The sequence below is a fragment of the Anguilla rostrata genome, chromosome 1 (genome assembly GCF_018555375.3).
Source record: "Anguilla rostrata isolate EN2019 chromosome 1, ASM1855537v3, whole genome shotgun sequence".
NCBI classification, from domain to species: domain Eukaryota; kingdom Metazoa; phylum Chordata; class Actinopteri; order Anguilliformes; family Anguillidae; genus Anguilla; species Anguilla rostrata.
In genome coordinates, this window is record NC_057933.1 from 73,277,097 (window position 1) to 73,297,512 (window position 20,416).

A 20,416-nucleotide genomic window follows, 5' to 3' on the forward strand; every position below is an offset into this window, starting at 1 on the left:
CAATGGGCCGAATGAAGACCAGGAGTACTGCTGGCCTCGAGGGCCAGATTTGAATACCCCTGGCCTGCATGACAGTTGAGGATTCATGTGAATCATGGGAGTAGCAGTGAGGAACGTTTCATCCTGTGTAGACTTGTTTTGTTGTTTTTAAAATTTTGTTTTTAAAAACGATATTTATAACTGGTCTGCTCAACCCTCACCTTAGAGATTTTAGACCCCTAAAAGAAAATGAAAATCAAAACAAGGTTGTGAAGATTCTTTTGTTTTACTAGTTTTAAGTAGTTTACTACTTTTATCCACTCCATGGTATGGATTTGTTTCCTGTTCAAAAACTATGAAATACTTTGTCATGGAGAGTTGTGGCTTACAGAGAAAGGTTACTTGTTTTAATTAAATGTATTAAAATGTATAGGATGTTATAAAAATGTACAGATTGCAAATCATGATCATGTAATCAATACAGGCCCAAATTCCACAAAATCTGTATATGATGGTTTACAAATTTGAACATTGCAGTGCTTTTGACAGGTTTACAGTTGATCAAACACAACAAAAGTAAAAGGGACATGTCTTTTATTTTTGAATAACCTCCTTTAATAGACCATACGATTTCTAATAAAACACGTTTATAGCAAGGAAAAGAACTGTCATATAAATTCTAAATCTTTGAGATGATTGCATAATGTAAATAATGGGAATGCAGAAACATTGGACAAACATTACATTCATTTGGCAGACACTTTTATCCAAAGCGACGTACAAAAAAGTGCATTTCATGGTCGTGGACAACTGCTGAACAAACTGGTTCAAAGGTGACCAAGTCCAACTTCATGCCCTCATTAATAAGTAACACCCCAAAGTTCCACACAGACTAAAAGGATTAACTAAGTGAAACACATCTATGCCTCCATAACGGATTATCTACCCTAGTTACCATTTGCTAGGTCTCTGAACTCTTTGTTTTCCAGAAATGGTTTGGCTTCAGTGACCAGCAGTTAAGCATTTTTTAATTCATTTTTTTTTTTTTTTTGCTGAAAGACCATCAGTGAATCAGTCCAAAACAGCCTCTTTCCAAAAGGAGACATTTGCTACAATACAGTGATTGGAGAAAATATAACAAATCATAATTTTTACGAACTGTAAAACTGTAATATGGAATTTTTTTGTAACATGAATGTCTGTCTCTGACATAATGTGTCAGTGATCGTGAGACCTTAAAATGTCTATAAACAATGCTAAGTTCTTTATTTCAGGAACGGCAGTTAAGGTTGGAATCGAAAGCAGTACACCCGGGGGTTCCTGGAGACCAGGGTTGAGGCCGTGCTGTTCTGGAAGGACAACGATCAGGAGGCACGTTTTCAATGACTCCACAGCAATGCCCAGCCCATGAGGATGACCATCACAGAAGAGGACACCTTCATGGAGGAGCTGAGGAGGGAGAGGACAAGGGGAGAAAATTCATTTTTGGTGTTACCATCACCTTCTGAGAATGTCTTCTAAACCCCATGAACTGAACCCAGCACCTAAGCAGCTAACACACAAAAAAAAAAAAAACGTTTTCACGACGTTGCTGCAATGTACAGTGGCAATGTTATAACATTGACAGAACATCCCAGAAACATTGTGAGAAGATTTTGTGTTAGCAGGAGGGAGCATGCAACGCGTGTTCTTGTACTGTCTACCGCACCTTTACCTGTACCTGGACAAGTTGGCGGAACTGTTTCTGGCACAAGCCTATTGATTATTCAATAGGCTGGTCCTGTACCTCATACAGTCTTAATGTTTGACAAAAGCAGTGGCCATTGGTGCACAGTAACAGGCGCAATCGAACACTGACGCAGAATTGCGACAGTGGGAAACTATTTGTGCTCAGTAGTACTGAGATACAATAGCTGGGGAGTCGGCTACTCACCTTGTTGGGGCTTGTGTGGGGGCTTGTGTGGGGGGCCTGCAGAAGCAAAAGGAGACATTTTTTCATTTTTGAAGCTGAACTTATATACGGCATTTCACACATGAAAATGCAGGACGGAAAAATTATTTGATGTGAAAACGGTGTTCAATGTGAACAGGAATTTCATCTAACAAATGAGCTTTGCTCCATCCCTAGCTCACACCCTCAGTCTGAATGGGAAAAGCCATTCCATTTAGAATTGCCCCAGGTAAAAACGGAAGACTGGTGTTCAGTGAGTGTCGCAATCAAGAAGTCTTGTCACCAGTGTAGGAATCATGAGGATGCAAAGCAATACGTATGCGCACCCTAGCAACACATTCAATTAATAAGACAGTTCCATACTGGTTCCATATTTCTGAATAAACTCAAAATCCATTTCCCCTCCGACAATAAAACAGTTCCATACTAGTTCTATATTTCCAAATAAACTCAAAATCCATTTCCTCTCCAACATTAAAACAGGTCCATACTGGTTCTATTTCCAAATAAACTCAAAATCCATTTCCTCTCCAACATTAAAACAGGTCCATACTGGTTCTATTTCCAAATAAACTCAACATCCGTTTCCTCGCCCACTTTAAAAGAAATTCCAGAAAAAGTTATCGAAAGGATGCTTACGCCACGCAGGGGCCGTCGTCCACGCGGTCGCTCGAGAAGTTCCGTGGCGGTAGCATGGTGTTGCACGCAAGGGAATTGTTAAAGCGTAGTTCTGAAATATCTGTGGAAAATGTTATTGTTTATGTTTCCATTCTCTCTCTCTCCCCTCCCTCCCGAAGACTCCTGAGTTTGGCCATTACTGCTCGGGTGACCCTTACCTTGCATGCTTACAAGGATGAAGATGTCCCCTCCTTTGATGAAGCCTCCGTCCCTCATTTCTTCCACGGTCCTGAAGATTCCGTTGCCAAAGCCATAATTCACATAATATGACTCACCATACGAGTCATTGAATAAGGTTCCACCGTTCCGAGGGTCATCCCATAGGTAACCTAGTGATGACAAAGATTGCAGATAGTATTCTGAGCTGATAGTTTTTTCAAGATTATTACTTTGGACCTTCAAGTGTCTTGCAGCTGAAATGCCAGGCATTCAAGGAAATAAATATTTTTCTATGTTACTTACATGACAGAAAACAGTCTGAAATATTTTCATTGATTAAATGGTATTGGTATGCAGGAGATTTTGTTTTGCTGGATAGCTGAAGATGTTCAATGACTCACTGTATGGTGATGTGGGATCAGTAGTGAAACTCATTTGCCTGGACATGCGCTGCTGGATGTCAGGGTTCTGGTCCAGCATTAGAATTGTGATCTGGCGCCAGGAACATGGCCACTGCAGTTGATCATCATTTTCCCCTGACACCAAGCGAACAAAAACCCCGGTGGACTCTGGTCTCAGATAGGCCACAATCTGATACCCGTAGCCGTCCCTGGAATAATATCTTGGGCTGTGGAGGAATGTGTTGGCAGCACTGAGCTGCTCCACGTTCCTTATCTGCCAAGTCTGATGGGGACACTCCGTCTCAGACAAGTTGATGTCATCAATGGAGAAGCCGCCAATGGAACTTCCTTCTCCTTTTCGCCCCTCAAATTCCACCAGAAACGTCTTTGTGGCGTTCAGAGGCACGTGCTGGAGCTGCCAGTACTCAGCTGGTGGGCCTGATAAGAGTCAAAAGAAAATCGGTTTTTGCATATTTATAATGATAATTTCATCTGTAGCATTGCTAGAACGTCCAGGTTTTTGATTGTACAATAAACTATTCTCGCATTAAATTAATTTTGATTAGGTATGGACCAGGAATCCTATTTTCAGACACATAGTAACACTACGGGGGAACAACAGACAATCTTATTGGCCATTATGCTTAAATGCTTAAACTTAAAAAATAAAGAAAAATGTAAACAATGGGGAAATTTCTTTAGAAGATTTGGTTTGATTGTCACTGAGGTGGTTCATGAACTACCCTGTCAGCCTACGGAGAAAATTAACCTAAACCAAAACCAATAAGGCAATCTTTACCATGTAATCTAAAACACAACAATTACCTGTGATCTGCCACATAAGTCTCAGATTTCCTGTGTCAAACTCATTGTCAAATTCTCTTATCCAGATGTTGAGTTGATCAGACTCATTTCCACTGTGGTAGTAGTAAAACTGCAGGCACTGTACAGTGCAATTTCTCCTGAGAGTCAACTTCCTGGTCTCCATTTTGGCTCTGTCTCCTTCCACACCATTGGCTGTGCTGAAGTGCATGAAGATGTCTGAAGGGGGTAACAATGCTGGGTAATCAGTGTTGAACATATTTATGAAAACCTGACACTCAGACATGATCCTGCACCATCTAATTTGTCACTTAAGTGGTCAGTTGGAATTCCAGTTGATTAATGTAAATGTTACATACCTGTGCTATTATTTGGAGCTGAGGTACTGGTTTCATTGGAGGGAGAACTTGTTGGTCCTGCCAGGAAAAAAAGGAATTTGTAAAATAAAAGGTAATAAAATAAAATTATAAATAGTAGCTCTGTTCCCTTAAGGACTATATATAAGCATATTCAAATCATCACTATTTTCAGGGATAAATAAATGTAGTGTAATGATAACCACCTAAAGGTTGATAATCGAGACGGCACCCTAGACTGTAAAAGTGGTAAAGTGCTGTGGTGAAAGGTGATGTGTTCTGCCAGTGTGTGATTTGCTAGATTCTACGAAGGCCATTTTGTTTTCATCTCTTTTGTATACCTGTATATATGTGCTCATACCTGTGCTATTATCTGGAGCTGAGGTGCTGAATTCATTGGAGGTAGTGCTTGTTGGTCCTGGCAGGAAAAAAAAGAATATGTAAAATAAAAGGTAATAAGAGATAATATTTACAGCCCTTTTCTCCTAAGGACAATACGTAAGCAAATATAAAGTGCATTAAGGTGATGTGGTCTGTCGGTGAGGGATTCACTGGATTCTGTGAAGGCCATTTTGTTTTATAACAGACAATCAAACTTAATGCTGGATAAGTGATTAATGGAAAGGTTGTTCTGCCTCTACTGGGAGCTGGAGTGCTAGTTTCATTGGAGGGAGCAGCTGACGGCCCTGACAAGAAATAAATAATGTAATACCCGTACAGCTGAACAAAATGCAGTCGCCATATTTAAATGAATAAAAAAATACAGTAAATAATTGCAAGTTTAGATGAACAGTAGCAATAAAAAAAAAGTGGTAGGCTATAGTAAGGAAGGGTCTCTAGGGTGTAGAAGTCCTTTTGTACCTGCAGAAACCCCCAGACTGGTGTGACCGGAGTGGGGGCCAGCGGAGGTGAACGTCTCGCTGCTCCAGGTCAGGTTGCTCCTGGAGCACCGGCTCATCTCACACGTGCCGTTCTCAAAGCTGCACCGTTCCAAAAGTGCCACGGAGGACGCTGGAAGTATCGTTTGCAGGGACACAAAAGGTCAGCGACGTGTCGACGCACATGACTAGGTTCACACCATTTTACATTGGGTCAGTTCAATCTGTGAATCTATGCCTCTCGCTAGCTGTGTGGTACCAATACCTGGTCTGTCACTGTCTGGAATGTGTGTTTGCACACAGAGTGCAGTTTGGGATCATACATTTTACTGGGGTGTAAAAAGCTCTCAAAAAAAAAAAAAAGAACTGCATGAGGCTATGGCAAGAATGACATTTTCCATGGTGATTGAGACCAGGGACGGTTCTGAACCACTGGGTGCCCCCTGCAGACCGAGGCTAGAACTGGCTCTGACTGTCATAGACACATTCAGTATAGACTGTGTTAAAATGTAAGTATCTTGGAAAGTGTAGTAATATGTGTAACTCATTCAAAATCATGGAAACGTGAACATTTTATTATTACATTTTAAAACTAGCCTAAAATGGGGCGACATAGCTCAGGAGGTAAGAGCGCTTGTCTGGCAGTCGGAGGGTTGCCGGTTCGATCCCCCACCCGGGGCATGTCAAAGTGTCCTTGAGCAAGACACCTAACCCCTAATTGCTCTGGTGAATTCGAAGCATCAATTGTAAAAGCGCTTTGGATAAAATTGCTATATAAATGCAGTCCATTTACCATTTACCAAATACAAAGATAGACCAGTATTTTCATGTAGATATCCACTATCTTCGGTCTATTAGTCACTAGTACAACCCAATCAGCCCCCTTTCCGGTCTTCTCACTTACTGCAGTTGTAGAGTCCGTTGAGCTCCACCATATCATAGTGACTCATGTCCAACCTCTGTCCAATCCTATTCTGAAACTGAGGCAGCTTTGTGATGATGGTTGATCCGTTTCCGTTGCTAAAAGCGAACTGTCCGTAGTGCATTACGGAGTCGTAGTCGTACGGAGTACCTTGTGTGGTGGTCTCATTTTGAAACTCCTTTTCGAAGTTGTGCTCATTACCTGCAGAACACAAACGCAATGCAGCAAGAGGATATAAGATGCATGTGGTGTTCGCGTTAAATTAGATTTTAGGTTAATGCAACAATTTAATGTTTTGACTTTTGTTTTGATTTAAATGCACAGAAGTGAGAGGGCACTTGATGGGCAGGGGCTGTGTTTGAGCTATAGCTATTTGAGTTCATATATATGCTAATGTTATGTTAGCATATATGCTACTGCTAGTTGTTATGGTTTTACTGTAATTATCTTGATGCCTTCTTACAATCATTCTGGCCACATTTTGTTCACGTTGTTTTTTTTCTTGCTGCTTCTATAACTATTATTCATATCGTGGATGTGTCACACAAGCCTTGATCCTGTGTGACAAATAAATAATTGATAGAGAATGGTAACTTACATGACATTACAATATATTACATTGCTGACATTTACCAGACACGCTTATCCACAACCATTTACAACACAACACAAGATCTGAGACTAAGGTACAATAATTCCGGGGGAAAAGAGGCAAGTGGACGAAGAGCAAGGTTAATTGACAGCTTGTTAACGACCCTCTTGATCATTAAACTGAGTTATAAAAGCAAAAACAAAACTATCCAATTTCTCATTAAACTGCAGTGACCAAACAAAAAAGTCTCTAGCTGAAATAAAAGGAACAGAACATATCTTTCTGTCATGAGTTCTCGCAGATAACCACCAGAGGCCGCCTGTTTCCCTTTTCCTTGCATTCTGTCTCTCATTTGAGTTAATTGTTTGTGATTATTACATTATTGGATCTCGTTTATTTTTCACTTGTCGGTTTGTTTAGGTTATTGTCTGCAGGTGTGGCCCTGTGTATATGTTCCCTGTTTCCCTAGTGTCTCCGCTGAGTCTTTGAATTAACTTTTCTAGTTCGGTACAAGCCCTTTGTGATTCCAATTTATCGTGTATTTTGACTTGAAGATGCAAGTAAAGATTTGGATTTTTCTCCCTGGCTTCTAAGTTTCTTTCTGCACTTTGGCCCATACCCTATAGTTTCCACTGTGACAGTATCAAAAAATGAAATTAATTCTTCAGTCATACTGACTCTGTCCTTCATTATTCCGTAACTGGCTTCTTTAACTTACCCTCTCAGTGATTCCACGAAAAGCTGCTTTACAGTATAGCTGCTGCCTCTGGTTGGTCAGACTGCGCCTTGGAAAATGCTAACAACCTCGCCTATTGCTAATATGCAATTAAGTGCTTTAAAGACGTAAAATGTATTTGTGCTGTGAACTAATCCAGGTTCAGGAATGCGCGCTGAATTTGGTTTTACATGACATCAATATTTTCATGCACTTTTAAAAAAAAAATGATCCGGCTTCTCTGCTCTGCTTATCAGGCTTCAAAGGGCCTAATTAAGACTCATTAAGGGCTTAAATAAGGAGCATAAATATGGTCACATACGCATATGAATGTGATCATGGACAGAACAATCAATCAGGAAGATGGTATAGCTTCTAGTCTCATGCATAATTCCTTTGCTAGGAACAATGCATTTCTCCTACATTGCACACTCACGGGCTAATCGAGGCAATGACGGTATTGAAAGGTCTAAGTTGGCCGAAAATATTAGTTTGTGGAAACATTTGAGCTGTGCATGGCTGCTATTTATCCTCATGGGGTAATTTATGGCAAGTATGTAAGCAAGCTGGTCTAACTAAAATTTGAAAGCATAGAACACTCCAAATAACCCTGAGAGACACAAACCTTTCATGATGTTTTCCCACACAATTGTGACATGGTCATCTCTGTCGTATCTAGATTGCTCATGCCAGAAGCCTAGAGCATGTAGCAGTTCATGCTCAACAATAGCAATGTGATCGCAGTATTCTCCAATTGAAAGAATCTGTCCTGTTCTGCCAGGAGTATTCCCAACATAAGAAAAGCACCTGAAAGGAAGATGCAAGAGAATCTGAATGAAAAACAGGTACTTGTTTACATCAAAACCCATTTTAACCATATAAGGCAAAAGATAATAAATATGTGATTAGAATGTTCTTAACTGAACATTCTCATGCTTATGTAACAATCACTAAACAGTAGAGATTTAGGACACTGACTTAGAATGTTGAAAAAAACATTTTTTTTAAACCTACTCTTTCAATATAACGTAATAATGTTTTGTTTTTACATGATCTGTGTCCTGTAGCTTGAAATCGATGCATGACTTCAGAGCAAACTGGTCAAATGCCCTCAGGATTACCCCTTTAGCATTTATATCTGCAGTGAAAATGAGACAGAAATGAAAACAGTAGAACTGGAATTGATCTTAGATAGCATGTGCAGGAAGAATGTTACTGAGGTATGTGTACTGTTGGATTCTGTGTAATATAATTATAATGGACATATTTTCCAACACAGCAAAAAACAAAAACTCTGCCACCCTTGGGGTATTTCTGGTGTTGTAAATCCATCCATATTGGGCTCCTGACATTGCACCCGGTTTAGTTCTAACAGTTTTTTCTGCTACTTCATCTTTTCATATGTTTTGCCCAAAAGTTCTTTATTGAAAGCGGAGATTTCGCACTACAGTCACTAGATGGTAGTTCTCTGAGGCTTTTCATGGAGACTCTGTGAATGCATTTTTTTATCAGTTCACTCACCAAGGCCAGCATCAAGGGTGTAGGGCACTGGAGTCTTCCATCGGTACTGATTGTCTGAAATTGCGCTCCTTGCACTACTCTGAAATCAGACAACAGCTACTTCAGCCCCAAACTTAATTTGGAAACTGTGGTGCTTTCTTAAAATCAGTCTGCATGTCAAAATAACGAAAAAACTGCCTGTGAATAATTATGTTTTGGTTGAGGAAGCGATTCGTTGTATGAACTTTTTCTGACCAATCTTTGTTTTGCCTTGCCAGTGGTTTTGGAAAAAACCTCTATCTGGTTTTCTAGATAGGGGACCATAAAGCTCAGGTAAGCTCAAAGAACCTGTTTCTGTGTGTGTGTGTGCGCGTGTGTTCAGGTGACCATGTACCCGTTGCATAATGAAAGTGCCTTTGTCTGAAGACTTTTCTGTGAAACTCCTATTTTTTAGCCACAGATGTCACCCCATCACAGGACAGTGCATGTGCGTATGTGCCTCATGATAAAATGTGATATTGATCTCACATATGAGAAACTGTATCTGCATGTTAATGTAGGAAGAACCACATGAAATGGATAGCCGTGTTTGAAAAATTACCCATAATCGATGCATTCTATGATTATAATTATGATTATGATAATGAGTACGGCAAACGTCTTTCTGTAGATATAACAGGTAGTCTGTTGAATCTATATTTTTATGGGTTGTGCTTCAGGGAGAAAAATACAGTGTAATTAGCATGATGTACTTTGGTGATAATGTATGTGTCAGGTCATCTATTAGAAAAATCTCCACTGGAAAAATGTGAAAACATACCCGCAATATGTCACCCTCAAAAAGGTTCAGGCCTTGTCCTGAAAAATAGAAATGTTCACACAATTTAAATTTGACATATTTCCTGCAGAATGTTTGCTTGGCTTACTGTTTTTTATCTTAAGATTTTGTAATGTTAGCTGAAACAAAACTCCCGGTGTTGTCTCTCAATTTACAAGGTAAGAATGCAAAAAGTAATTTTGAGACATATAGCTCGCAATAGGCTAATTCAGTTCACTTCAATTTTCATACTGAGCCTATTCATACTAATGCTCATTGTGTAGTGCATATGTGTGCTCTGTATGCCCTTGAGAAACCATTGAAAGTCATGTATAAAGCTATGCCACCTGTTGTCTCTCCAAAACTCCATAGTACTTACAGTAGGCAGCACATAAAGCATTTACTGTACACACACGTGGTGGCTGAACCTGTTAGGTTACTTTACATTCATGCTACTTTTTTTTTTTTTTTTTTTTTGTTCGCTACCCTTTGTTATTCAGGATGAAAATGTAATCCAGTAATTTTCATTTACAGTACAGGCAATATTAATATGTAATGCCAGTTCAGTTCCATTAATTTAACAAATCATTGGCTTGACTGTACCTTGGTTTATCTGATGGACGTCTTTATCCTTAACTTCTACAGTGTCTGTTGAAAAGAGAAGAACGGCAGCACACCAATCATTTGCAATTAATACAGCAATGAAGAAGATTTTATTCACACAGGGCCTTCCTTCCAAAAATCGATCAAAAAAAAAAAAAAAAAACTGAATTGGAAGAAAAGCTGTTGACATGAATATATTTCAGATATAGTTAATAACAGTAAGTGTGTAACAATCCTAAAGTGATGAACAAAAAAAAAAAATCTTTCATCTCTTGCACTGAACAGCTATTTACCAATAAGCAGTAGTGCTCACCTGTAAGGTTTGGTCCGGGCTGGGAACACAAACAGAAAGATAAGAAAAGCAATACAAATATAGTTAAAATTACAATAGAATTGCTATTCGTGTGTGTTTCTATACAATACATTTAGGGCTGGGATCATTTCCAACCAAAATGTTTTCGTTTTTTTTTTTTTTACAACGCAATAATACAAATTCTTATGGCAACCGTGAGACTCCTTAGCTTGCAAAAAGTCGTGTGAATTTGGTAAATGATAAAGCTCACATGAGTTTTATGCTTTTACTTGAGAGAAAAATATTTGCCTAATGAGATCATATTTCAGTGCACTTATACCTACCCTGGACTGGGATTGTTTCACTATCAAGCCCACGAAGAGAAAAATAAAGAAATGCATTCTTCTTTTTGTGTAGTGCTCCTTGATGTAGTGCAGCTTTTAAAATTAAACAAAGAAATAAACAAATGAATAAATACAATTTGTTGACCATGTCAACATGTTGACATTGTACCTAATTTGCTCTAACACATTATTAAGCTAAAATGAATCTGTGGTGAAAGCCTGATTCTCTAGACATCTGTCTTTCTAGGAGTCTAGGAAAATCTAGACATTTCTCTGATACTTTTGTTATAATTATAGTATAGGATTATTTCATGATTAAATGTTCATCATCAGAAAGTATCTGAGTGCCAAAATTAAAACATTTACCCAAAAACTAATATGTGGATATTGAGCCAGAACTAAACTGCCCATGTCCCACAGCTGCTGAAATATTAAAACAATTCTAAACTATTAAGCTCAGTGTCACAAAAGATACTGCACCTGTATGCTGGTTGGAATGTTCCCTCGCAATGGGGAGGTAAACTTCAGACTAGTGCTGGTCGCTCTTCGACTGACCACATCTGTTCACAAGCAGAAGGAAGTGAAAGAGTATATATAACAGATTTTACATCCTTGTGAGATCAATAGATAAAGGGGAGGGAGCTTATGAAACCAAATAAACAAAAACATTTGATTGCTGAAACCCGATAGTGCAGTCACAAATTGGACAGGTATGCTTTCACATAGCCAAAGAGACGAGAAGATGTCAATTAAGTGTAACACCATCCCTGTTACTTTTATACTAGGATGTTGGTGTTCTACGGACTTCATCATTGTCATTACCGTTTTATTAATTTATTAGTGATGTTAATTCACATCCCAAGTCTATGTCAGTACATACGTGTAGAAGGGTGATCTGAGAAACTTGATATGTTATAAATAGTCACGGTAAAACAAATTGTATGAAACGCTTGTGAGCTAAACTGCGCATTCCTTCCTCAGGCTCCTTCACACTTTGTTAATCCTGCCCTGTAAAACCAGTTTCCTGAGGTATGTAACAGCTGTTAGGAGGTATTTGAAACTCACAATTAAAAGGTCTTCAACAAAAAAATTAATAAATAAAATAAAAAATGGTTGGCTATTCCAGCACTGGTGGAATATACTGAACACTGCTATGCTAATTATACTGTTTCACTGCAATAATGAATTGAGCGTCCTTGAAATGTTATTTTCATTTTGTTCCATGGTTAACTGATGGAAGCTAACATCATTGTAACATCAACGCCTTACTGTGCGCCATCCAGCTGAGGTGCATGATCGAAGTTCCTAGCCATAGCTGGACCTAATCATTTTTGGAGGACTTGTCATGGTTCATTTGCTTTAGTTCTGCTTTAGTGGTATTACATATACTCACAAATCTGGGGGTGTTGTACGCCAGGTCTGACATAATGTAAGTTAAATTCACCACACGTACTGTATGAGTGATAGTTGCTTTGGATACAAGTTTTAAGTTTTTTTTAAGTTAATTTAAAGCAATAACAGATGTGGTTAGACTGCCATAAAGCACAGAGCAGTATGTACAATGCAGATGCGAGGAGGCCAACACCAATATAGCCATTTGTGTCTAGGTGCTTAAATTCTCATTCATTTATGCAGTGTACATACACCTATTACAAGGTTGCAGTTATTACCCTTTATGGTAAAATTTTGGCAACAGGATGGTAAATGGCAACATGTTTTATGTTTTTTTTAAAAATCTAACAGCTTGTTATGGATGTAATCTGTATGTGTTCAGGTTTTCGTTTTTTTGGAACTGATTCAAAATAGTAATATGCATTTCTGATTAGTGTTGTGTATTTCCTGGCTGGTCTGGGAATATTGTTCACCAAGTAGGATTATGCACTTCCGCTCGCATGCTCCCTAAAACTGTTCTGAGAAAGAATGAAATGAATGTAATGTAGTGCATTGTAACTTACCAAATAAATCAAGATACGTGGCACACAACCATATAAAACTCCATAACCATTTAAATAAGCACCTTTTTAAATATATATTCAGCTTTAATACATCTCTTTGAGAGCATATCGTAAAACTCATCCTAAATCCCCCCGTCCCTCAACCATGCATGGTTGTGATATGTAATCCATCCCTTAAAATGGTGTCTTGTTGCACAGAAGTCGTTGGGCTACTGCTGTCCTCTGTGCCCTTTTCATTTCGAAATAATTTTAAAAAAAATAATATTCCCATTTCAAAACCCAAAGAACGTTTATTAACGAAAAAATACAATTCCAGAAAAAGGTTTTCAGCCTCCATTATTATTTTCTGGATGCTAATAAATTCACAGATATAAATTATCTTTCAGATTTCAATAATGCGGTTATAAGTTCATATATTCAACATTCTGTACTCATATTCAGTATCTTAATCAACCTGACATGTATTTTTCAAGGCAACGATCAAAAGCATATATTTACTTGTGTCCAATGTTTTTCCTCTATTGTAGTCAATGGTTTGTGTCAGATTTGAGAGAGCATGTACCTTACAATAGTATGCATAATGCCTATTTAATGTTACTTGGACCTGTTGATGGTATTTAGTCTAAAAGAAATTTGTAAAATAATTTCACCCTTTGTCAAGAACATGGGGAAGGACGACTCATCAGACCATATCACTTTTTTCTCTGTAGACCAGTGCCTATGGTTTTTTTCACCACTGGACTCTCAAATGTGCATTTGTCTTTATAATGAGGGGTTTATGCACTGCAACCGTAGTATAATATTCCTTTCTATGTAGTTGTTGACAGACTGTACCTGCTGATGCAGTCTGAGTACGTCCTGTATCGACATTCTCAGTCACCAGAGTTTCTTTTCTGTTTTTCCTTACATATTGCACTAATTTATATTGTGTTTTTGACCACAATTTCTGACCCTATTTACTGATGTCTCTCCCATGTATCTAAATGCATATGTCACTTTAGTCACTGTTCCTATTGAAACCCTAGCCTGTTGAGCAGTCTTTGTGACTAAAGCTCCTTCCATCTATGCACCAATAATGAACCCTCTTTCAAAGTCACTTGGATCTTTTCCACTTGCCATCTTGATCCAAAATCAAGGTCAAGTGGGCCTGCTCAGAATTGTATATTAGGATGTTAATTGCTTAATTGTATCATGTAGTACACCTGTATGGAATCATCTGCATTTGTTATGTTTCTCCACTCATTTATTCAAGTTTTTCACCCGTCAGTATATTTAATGTTACTAGGACTAGTTGATGGTGTTTAGTCTAACACAAGTTTGTAAAATCATTTTACGTCACATTTTTGTTTATTTGGCATACGCTTTTATCCAAAGCGATATAAATATGTGCATACCAAAGGTCATTGGAACAGTTACGAAACACAGGTCTGCCAATGTACAACACTCATTATGTAACAGTTATTCATAGCCATTAACACCTTAAGTCCAGTTCACACAGTAAGTGTATGTTAAACGAATTGTGAAAACATATAATAGTTTAATATAATATAATAGTTGAAAACATGAAATAGTTATGGAACAGTTCTTGGCTTCCTCTATGTGCAAGAGGTGCCAAAACACCTGGAAGATAAGCTGGTCCTAGTTTTTCCTGTCTTGTACTTTCTCAAGAAATATGTTGTTCAACCTCATTTTCAAGTGCAAATTTTTCCTGGTATTAGCCTGCCGACCAATCACTGAAATATGAGCCTGTGAGTTGCATCAATAATTGTATGTGATCATATTTACTGATAGCTGTGTTTTTACAGGAACTCGTCTATCTCAGCTAAAAGCAGAACAGCAAGTTTGATACTTGACGCAACACATCCATGAGCAAGAAAATTATTTCCTTATATACACCTTTAAGCAAGAAATACCGCAAACTATTTGATAACCAACAATGGTATCAAATTACAGTGGAAAGTTCTTTCAAAAAAGAAAGACATAGGGATATCAAATATGGGGTGCCAAATGCCAAGAGAAACACAATGCATTTTTCTGTGTTTCTTTCTCTGATTTATGTAATTCATCACTCAAAAAAGTTGGGAAACAGACATTTTCGTGTATTCTGCGTTTGGGAAGTTTCCGCTGGGCCCCAGGGGGGAAGGGGGTGAGCCCCCCTGTTGCATTCAATTTCAATGTGAATGGTACCTGTTTGAATAGGTAGGATGGATTTGAATTTGAATGGTCCAATCGGAAGGAAGCACAGCCTCTATCACCAATCAGAGGCAGTGCTCCCTTTCAACAATATAATTCCACAATATGCAAATACCAGTCTACTGGAAACTGTATAAATCTGATCACCCACCAATACTATTTTGAACTTCCTTGCTGAGTTGTTCCCGTAGCCGGCTGCGTAATAAATCTTCCTGTTTTTACTACAAACTTTTGATCTGCTTCTTCCTGGGCTAACGGTCATTTTGCCTGTTTTTGGTAACATCCTGATTCCCCTACAGTATCATCACATTTTCAAACTCATAATAATAATAATAATAATAATAATAATAATAATAATAAACTTTATTTGTATAGCACTTTTCATACATGAAATACAGCCCAAAGTGTTTCACATTGTAGCAGATCGAAATTAAAAACACAGATAAATTAAGATAGTAATAAAGGCATTGATAGAGGCATTTAAGGTACATGAAAAGAGAATACATAAAAAATTTGAAATAAATGATCAATTAAGATGGTAAAAGTGCATAGATAAAGAATAAATAAATACAATTTTTAAAAAGTGCATACATAAATGCCTTTAAGGTACATGGAAAGAAAATACATAGAACACATTAAAAAGTAATAAAAGTTCAATAATTAAGAGCAAAGGCAGAGATGGCCCAGAAAACCGTGGAACAAATATTTCATTAAAAGCCTGCTCGAACAGGTCAGTTTTTGAGCAGTTTTTTAAAAATGTTCACAGAGCTTGCATCTCTGATGTGTCTGGGTAGGGTGTTCCACAGTTTTGGGGAGTGACAGCTAAAAGCGGCTTCCCCACTCGTTTTGTGTAGCACTTTGGGAATGGTTAAAAGGTCAGCACCTGAGGACCGGAGGGCTCTTGTTGGCTGATACGAAGTTAGAAAGTCAGAGATGTATGTGGGTGCTGTGACATTTAGAGCTTTGATGGTGAGTAAAAGTACCTTGAAGTCAATTCTAAGTGAAACTGGGAGCCAGTGCAAGGTGGCTAGGACAGGAGTGATATGCTCACTCTTTTTGGTCTTTGTTAGAAGTCTGGCAGCCGAATTCTGAATGAGCTGAAGTTTCTCTATTGATTTTTTGGGCAGTCCGGTGAAGAGGGCATTGCAATAGTTTAGTCTGCTAGTAATAAAAGCGTGAACTAATTTCTCTGCATCCTTTTTTGTCACCTTGCTAATATGGGCTTTAAAATTTAAGTCGGAATCTAAGATGACACCTAGGCTTTTAATTTCTGGTTTGGTTTAGGGAGTGAGGTCCCCGAGCTTACTAAAAAGGGGTTCTCTGTTAGATTTTGGTCCCAGCAACAGTATCTCTGTTTTATCTTCGTTTAGTTTTAGGAAGTTGTTGCTCATCCATTTGTTTATAGCCGCCAAACAGGCAGTTAGCGAGCATAGGCCATCTGGGTCGGGCTCCGTTGGTTCAACAGAGATGTATAGTTGGGTGCCATCGTCATAACTATGAAAGTTTACATTGTACTGGTTGATGATGTGACCTAATGGAAGCATATACAATGAGAATAGCAGGGGACCAAGACAAGTTCCCTGAGCTACGCCAAAGGGTAACTCATGTTTTATAGATACGTAGTCGCCCAGGCTAACAAAAAATGTTCTACCAGTTATTTAGGTTCGAAACCAGTTTAGAGCATTTTCAGAGAGACCAACCCAGTTTGCAAGACGGTCAATTAGGATGTTATGTTTAAGATATAAATGAAAATTTATTTTTGGCGAAATATTTGACATTTAAAAATTATTTTTGTGATTAATTAAATATGAAGTCCACTGTTAAATATTGGTTTTAATACAAATATTTTTCACTAAATATTTATTTGTGCAATAAATATTTAAGATTTAAATTAAATATTTATTATTTATTAAATATTTGTTTCTGAAGCAATAGATATACGATCCAGGGTAAATATTTTATTTATTTATTTTTATTTATTATTTTAAACTTATCAAATTTATAATTTTTCATATTTAACATTTAAGCTATATATTTAGGACATACTTAGCCTAGGTTTATTTATCATGACATTTAAATCCAAGAAAAAAGACTCATATTTAGACAAAATCTTGGCAAACGTCCTATTTAGGCTAAATTTTGGGTAACAAACACAGAAAAAAACTTATTTTGCTTTACTTGACAGTTGGAACGCCGTAATCGGATGACTGATAAAATGAAATCTGGCACTGAAAAAGTCTGTATGTCTGTATTCACAGTGTAAAAGTTATCATTCTTAAAATACCATTGCAGGGTTACATTTACTGGCATACCTCAGTTTCTCTGTCCCTAAATCCCCAAACCCAAAGAAAGGTTAACCCCACCACCACCAGCACATGAAAATCAGCCAGCAATAGGATAATTTCAGTCGCTCTTGTTTTTTATTGTAAAAAACAGTGTGTTGTCTGGCTATTAGCCCACACAATTAGCCTGCAAAGTAACACAATCAAGGTAAATAAATCCAATCACATCAGCCTCATTCATTCACGCAGTGTAGCCTACATAGACCTATTACAAGGTTGCAATTTAAGAAAAACTTAATTACATAATTACTGTGGCAACATCAAGAAATTGGGCAGAAGGGAGTGGTTATTTGAAGACAATAGTTCAGCAAGATATTTATTTATTTATTTATTTATTTATTTATTTATTTATTTATTTATTTATTCTGCTTCATTTCCTCAATGTGTAACAGAGAGAAACAGTGTGACTCCATTGGGGGGCTGCAAACAGCTGCAGCAGAAGTACAGGTACCTTGCATTTCATCAGCAGATGTGAAAGACATGCTGCCTCTTACTGGTCAGAATAATGACATTATATTTGAATTTTTGCTTCAGCTTGTTCAATTTTTTATTTTTATTTTTTATTGCCTGTGGTGGTTTTGGGGCACCACTGAGAGTCCTTATACTCGTCACCTTGAGAAACAAACCACGTCGGCCTATTCACTATTCCAACCTGATTTAGCAGTAACCAGCTACATATTTTTTGTTTTAGCTCTCTTTTTTGTGCACCGCTCAAATACTTTCTTAATATTTTGGAAGTAGGCCTAGCTAGTTAGCAAAACCGGGCAACATGTTGCATGTATGTTTTGAATGTGATAGCTACCCATTCAGTCTGGTCAGCCCCAGAGGGGCGGGTTCTACTTGGGTTAGACTAGGCGTGATTCGATGGAGCCGTGAGAGACGGGCAGAGGGCCCCAGAATGATGCAGGCCATTGGCTACTCAGGGGCATCTATTCACACTGTAGCCAATAGTGGCCCCCTATCAAGACTCCAGCTGAATCCTGCTTGTTCAGTCAAATACACACACACACATACACACATACACCGGCAGGGGCTGCGGGGATGTCTGCTACACCAGTGGATACATTCACCAATTATAGTTAAAAGTTTACATTTGGATGGAAAAATCAATGTTAATTGTCTTCCAGGGTAAAGCCACGCATCCTCCAATGAGTTTGCCTGGCATCGCTCTCCTCTTCCACCGTCAGTTGCTTGTGAGTGTGTTTTTAAAACAGTGTTCGTGACATGTACAGTATATCGATACTTTGGAAAAAAAAACCCAACAAAGCTATAATTAATGAGTCATCCTAACAGAACTATATGGAATGGGGAACTGAAAGTTGAAATCGAAGACAGTTTCCATGTCAGATCTTTTATCTGATTATCGCACCACATTCCCCGTCTTTTGGGTAGCTCCGCCCACTTGCCTTGCACCACCAGCTATCCCAGCATGCCTTATAGATGCAAAAACTCGGGTCCCATTGAAATGAATGGAGGCGATTACAAATTCCCTTTTTGACGGAGAATGTGCGGCTTCACCCCAAAGCCTAAACTTATCCATGCCCTCGCTTACCATGTGACAGCGCTATAAAAATTGATTGCCTGTAAAAAGATTTTATAACATTGAGGAAGCAACCTGGATGAGAGCATCTACTAAATCCATAAACGTAAATGCAATTGTACATCTGAGGTACAATATGGCCTATCTTCAGTTGGTTCAAAATGCTATGAATCCAAACGCAACAGTGGACTTTTCTATTCACAAAAAAAAAGGACTGAAGCTGTTGTAGGTATTTGTCAGGGCTCACAAAAAGGATTAAGACCCAGGCACAGAGAGGACTAAGAGAATCCGGAGAGTAAAATAAGTCTTTACTCAGTAAAAACAAATAAACAAAAAAAGGCAACAGGAGGTAGAATATCAGTAAAACAGGGGGACCTTCAGCTGAGCCAACCATGCAAGAGATCACAAAGACCAAGCCCTAAACAAAAGAAAAGAAAACCAGGAACTAACATGCACAGTGAGACACATGCAGACAATCACAGAAAAGACTGTATGTGCGGAATGTCAAGACTCGATTATCCAACAATGACAAATGATCAACAGACACCAGACATGAAACACAGGGAATTCAAAGGAACAGGGTGAGAAGGAAAACAGGGCATTTCGTGGTCAGAAAAGTGTTATTTGCATAAAAAAATAGTTTCCGGGCAAAAAAAAAAAAACCTGTTGCACAGCTCCACACATCAGATTTACCCATAGAGCCATTGGCTAACATGTTCATAACCACAATGCAGACGTTCCTAAATGCTTCGGTGAACAGTCACAAATAAACACATGATATGTGCCACTCGGCATTTCGTGGTAATTTGCTACATCAGGGATGTCATAAAACTGTTTTGCACTTATGATATGTAATGGCTTCTGAACAAGAACATGTAGTAGGATGCCAAAATCTTTGGATGCCAAAATCTCAGCCAAATTAACACAGTAACCATTATACGCAGGTTACGCACCTACATTTACCTTACCTCATTCTTCTGACAGGGCTGTCCTCTCTGGCTTCTTCACATTGGTTACGACCCCGATTTAAGGTTCCAGATTTTGTTACTGTGGAAGTGTGATGCTCCATTAGGTCCCTCAAACAACTGCCCAGCTTAGTAAAACATTTAACAGTGTATCGTAATAAACAAGACCAGGTACGCAAAACATTTACAAAGATGTCCGGATACAGGAGTTCAGAGGAGGGTAGATGGTGGTAAACACAGGTCCTGACTCAGCACAATATATCACAGTATATCAATCACAATCCATGAAGTTCTTAAGGTAATGGCTCCTTATAATAAATGTAATGATAGTTCAATATAACCTTGTACATAACACCTCCATAAGCCCTATGCAGACATTCCTAAATGCTTTCATGAATAACCAGAAATAGGC

The 20,416-nt window shown here is 38.3% G+C and overlaps 2 protein-coding genes across 2 annotated transcripts in view; one reads left to right on the forward strand and one right to left on the reverse strand.

The window, feature by feature from the left end:
- LOC135234614 (apolipoprotein A-IV-like) overlaps positions 1-20,416 on the forward strand; it is a 100,260-nt gene that overhangs the window by 54,518 nt on the left and 25,326 nt on the right. The window lies entirely within an intron of this gene.
- On the reverse strand, positions 557-20,101 carry LOC135234578 (meprin A subunit beta-like). The gene is made up of 19 exons (XM_064299309.1): positions 20,008-20,101; positions 11,490-11,569; positions 11,010-11,102; positions 10,687-10,705; positions 10,374-10,418; positions 9,774-9,811; positions 8,975-9,053; positions 8,503-8,591; positions 8,079-8,301; positions 6,129-6,347; positions 5,208-5,357; positions 4,708-4,764; positions 4,350-4,406; positions 3,994-4,209; positions 3,169-3,606; positions 2,767-2,937; positions 2,570-2,669; positions 1,913-1,948; positions 557-1,428 (listed from the first exon to the last, which is right to left on the reverse strand). Exons 3-19 carry the CDS (start codon positions 11,064-11,066, stop codon positions 1,359-1,361), a joined length of 2,064 nt encoding a protein of 687 aa, XP_064155379.1. The 5' UTR covers positions 11,067-11,102; positions 11,490-11,569; positions 20,008-20,101; the 3' UTR covers positions 557-1,358.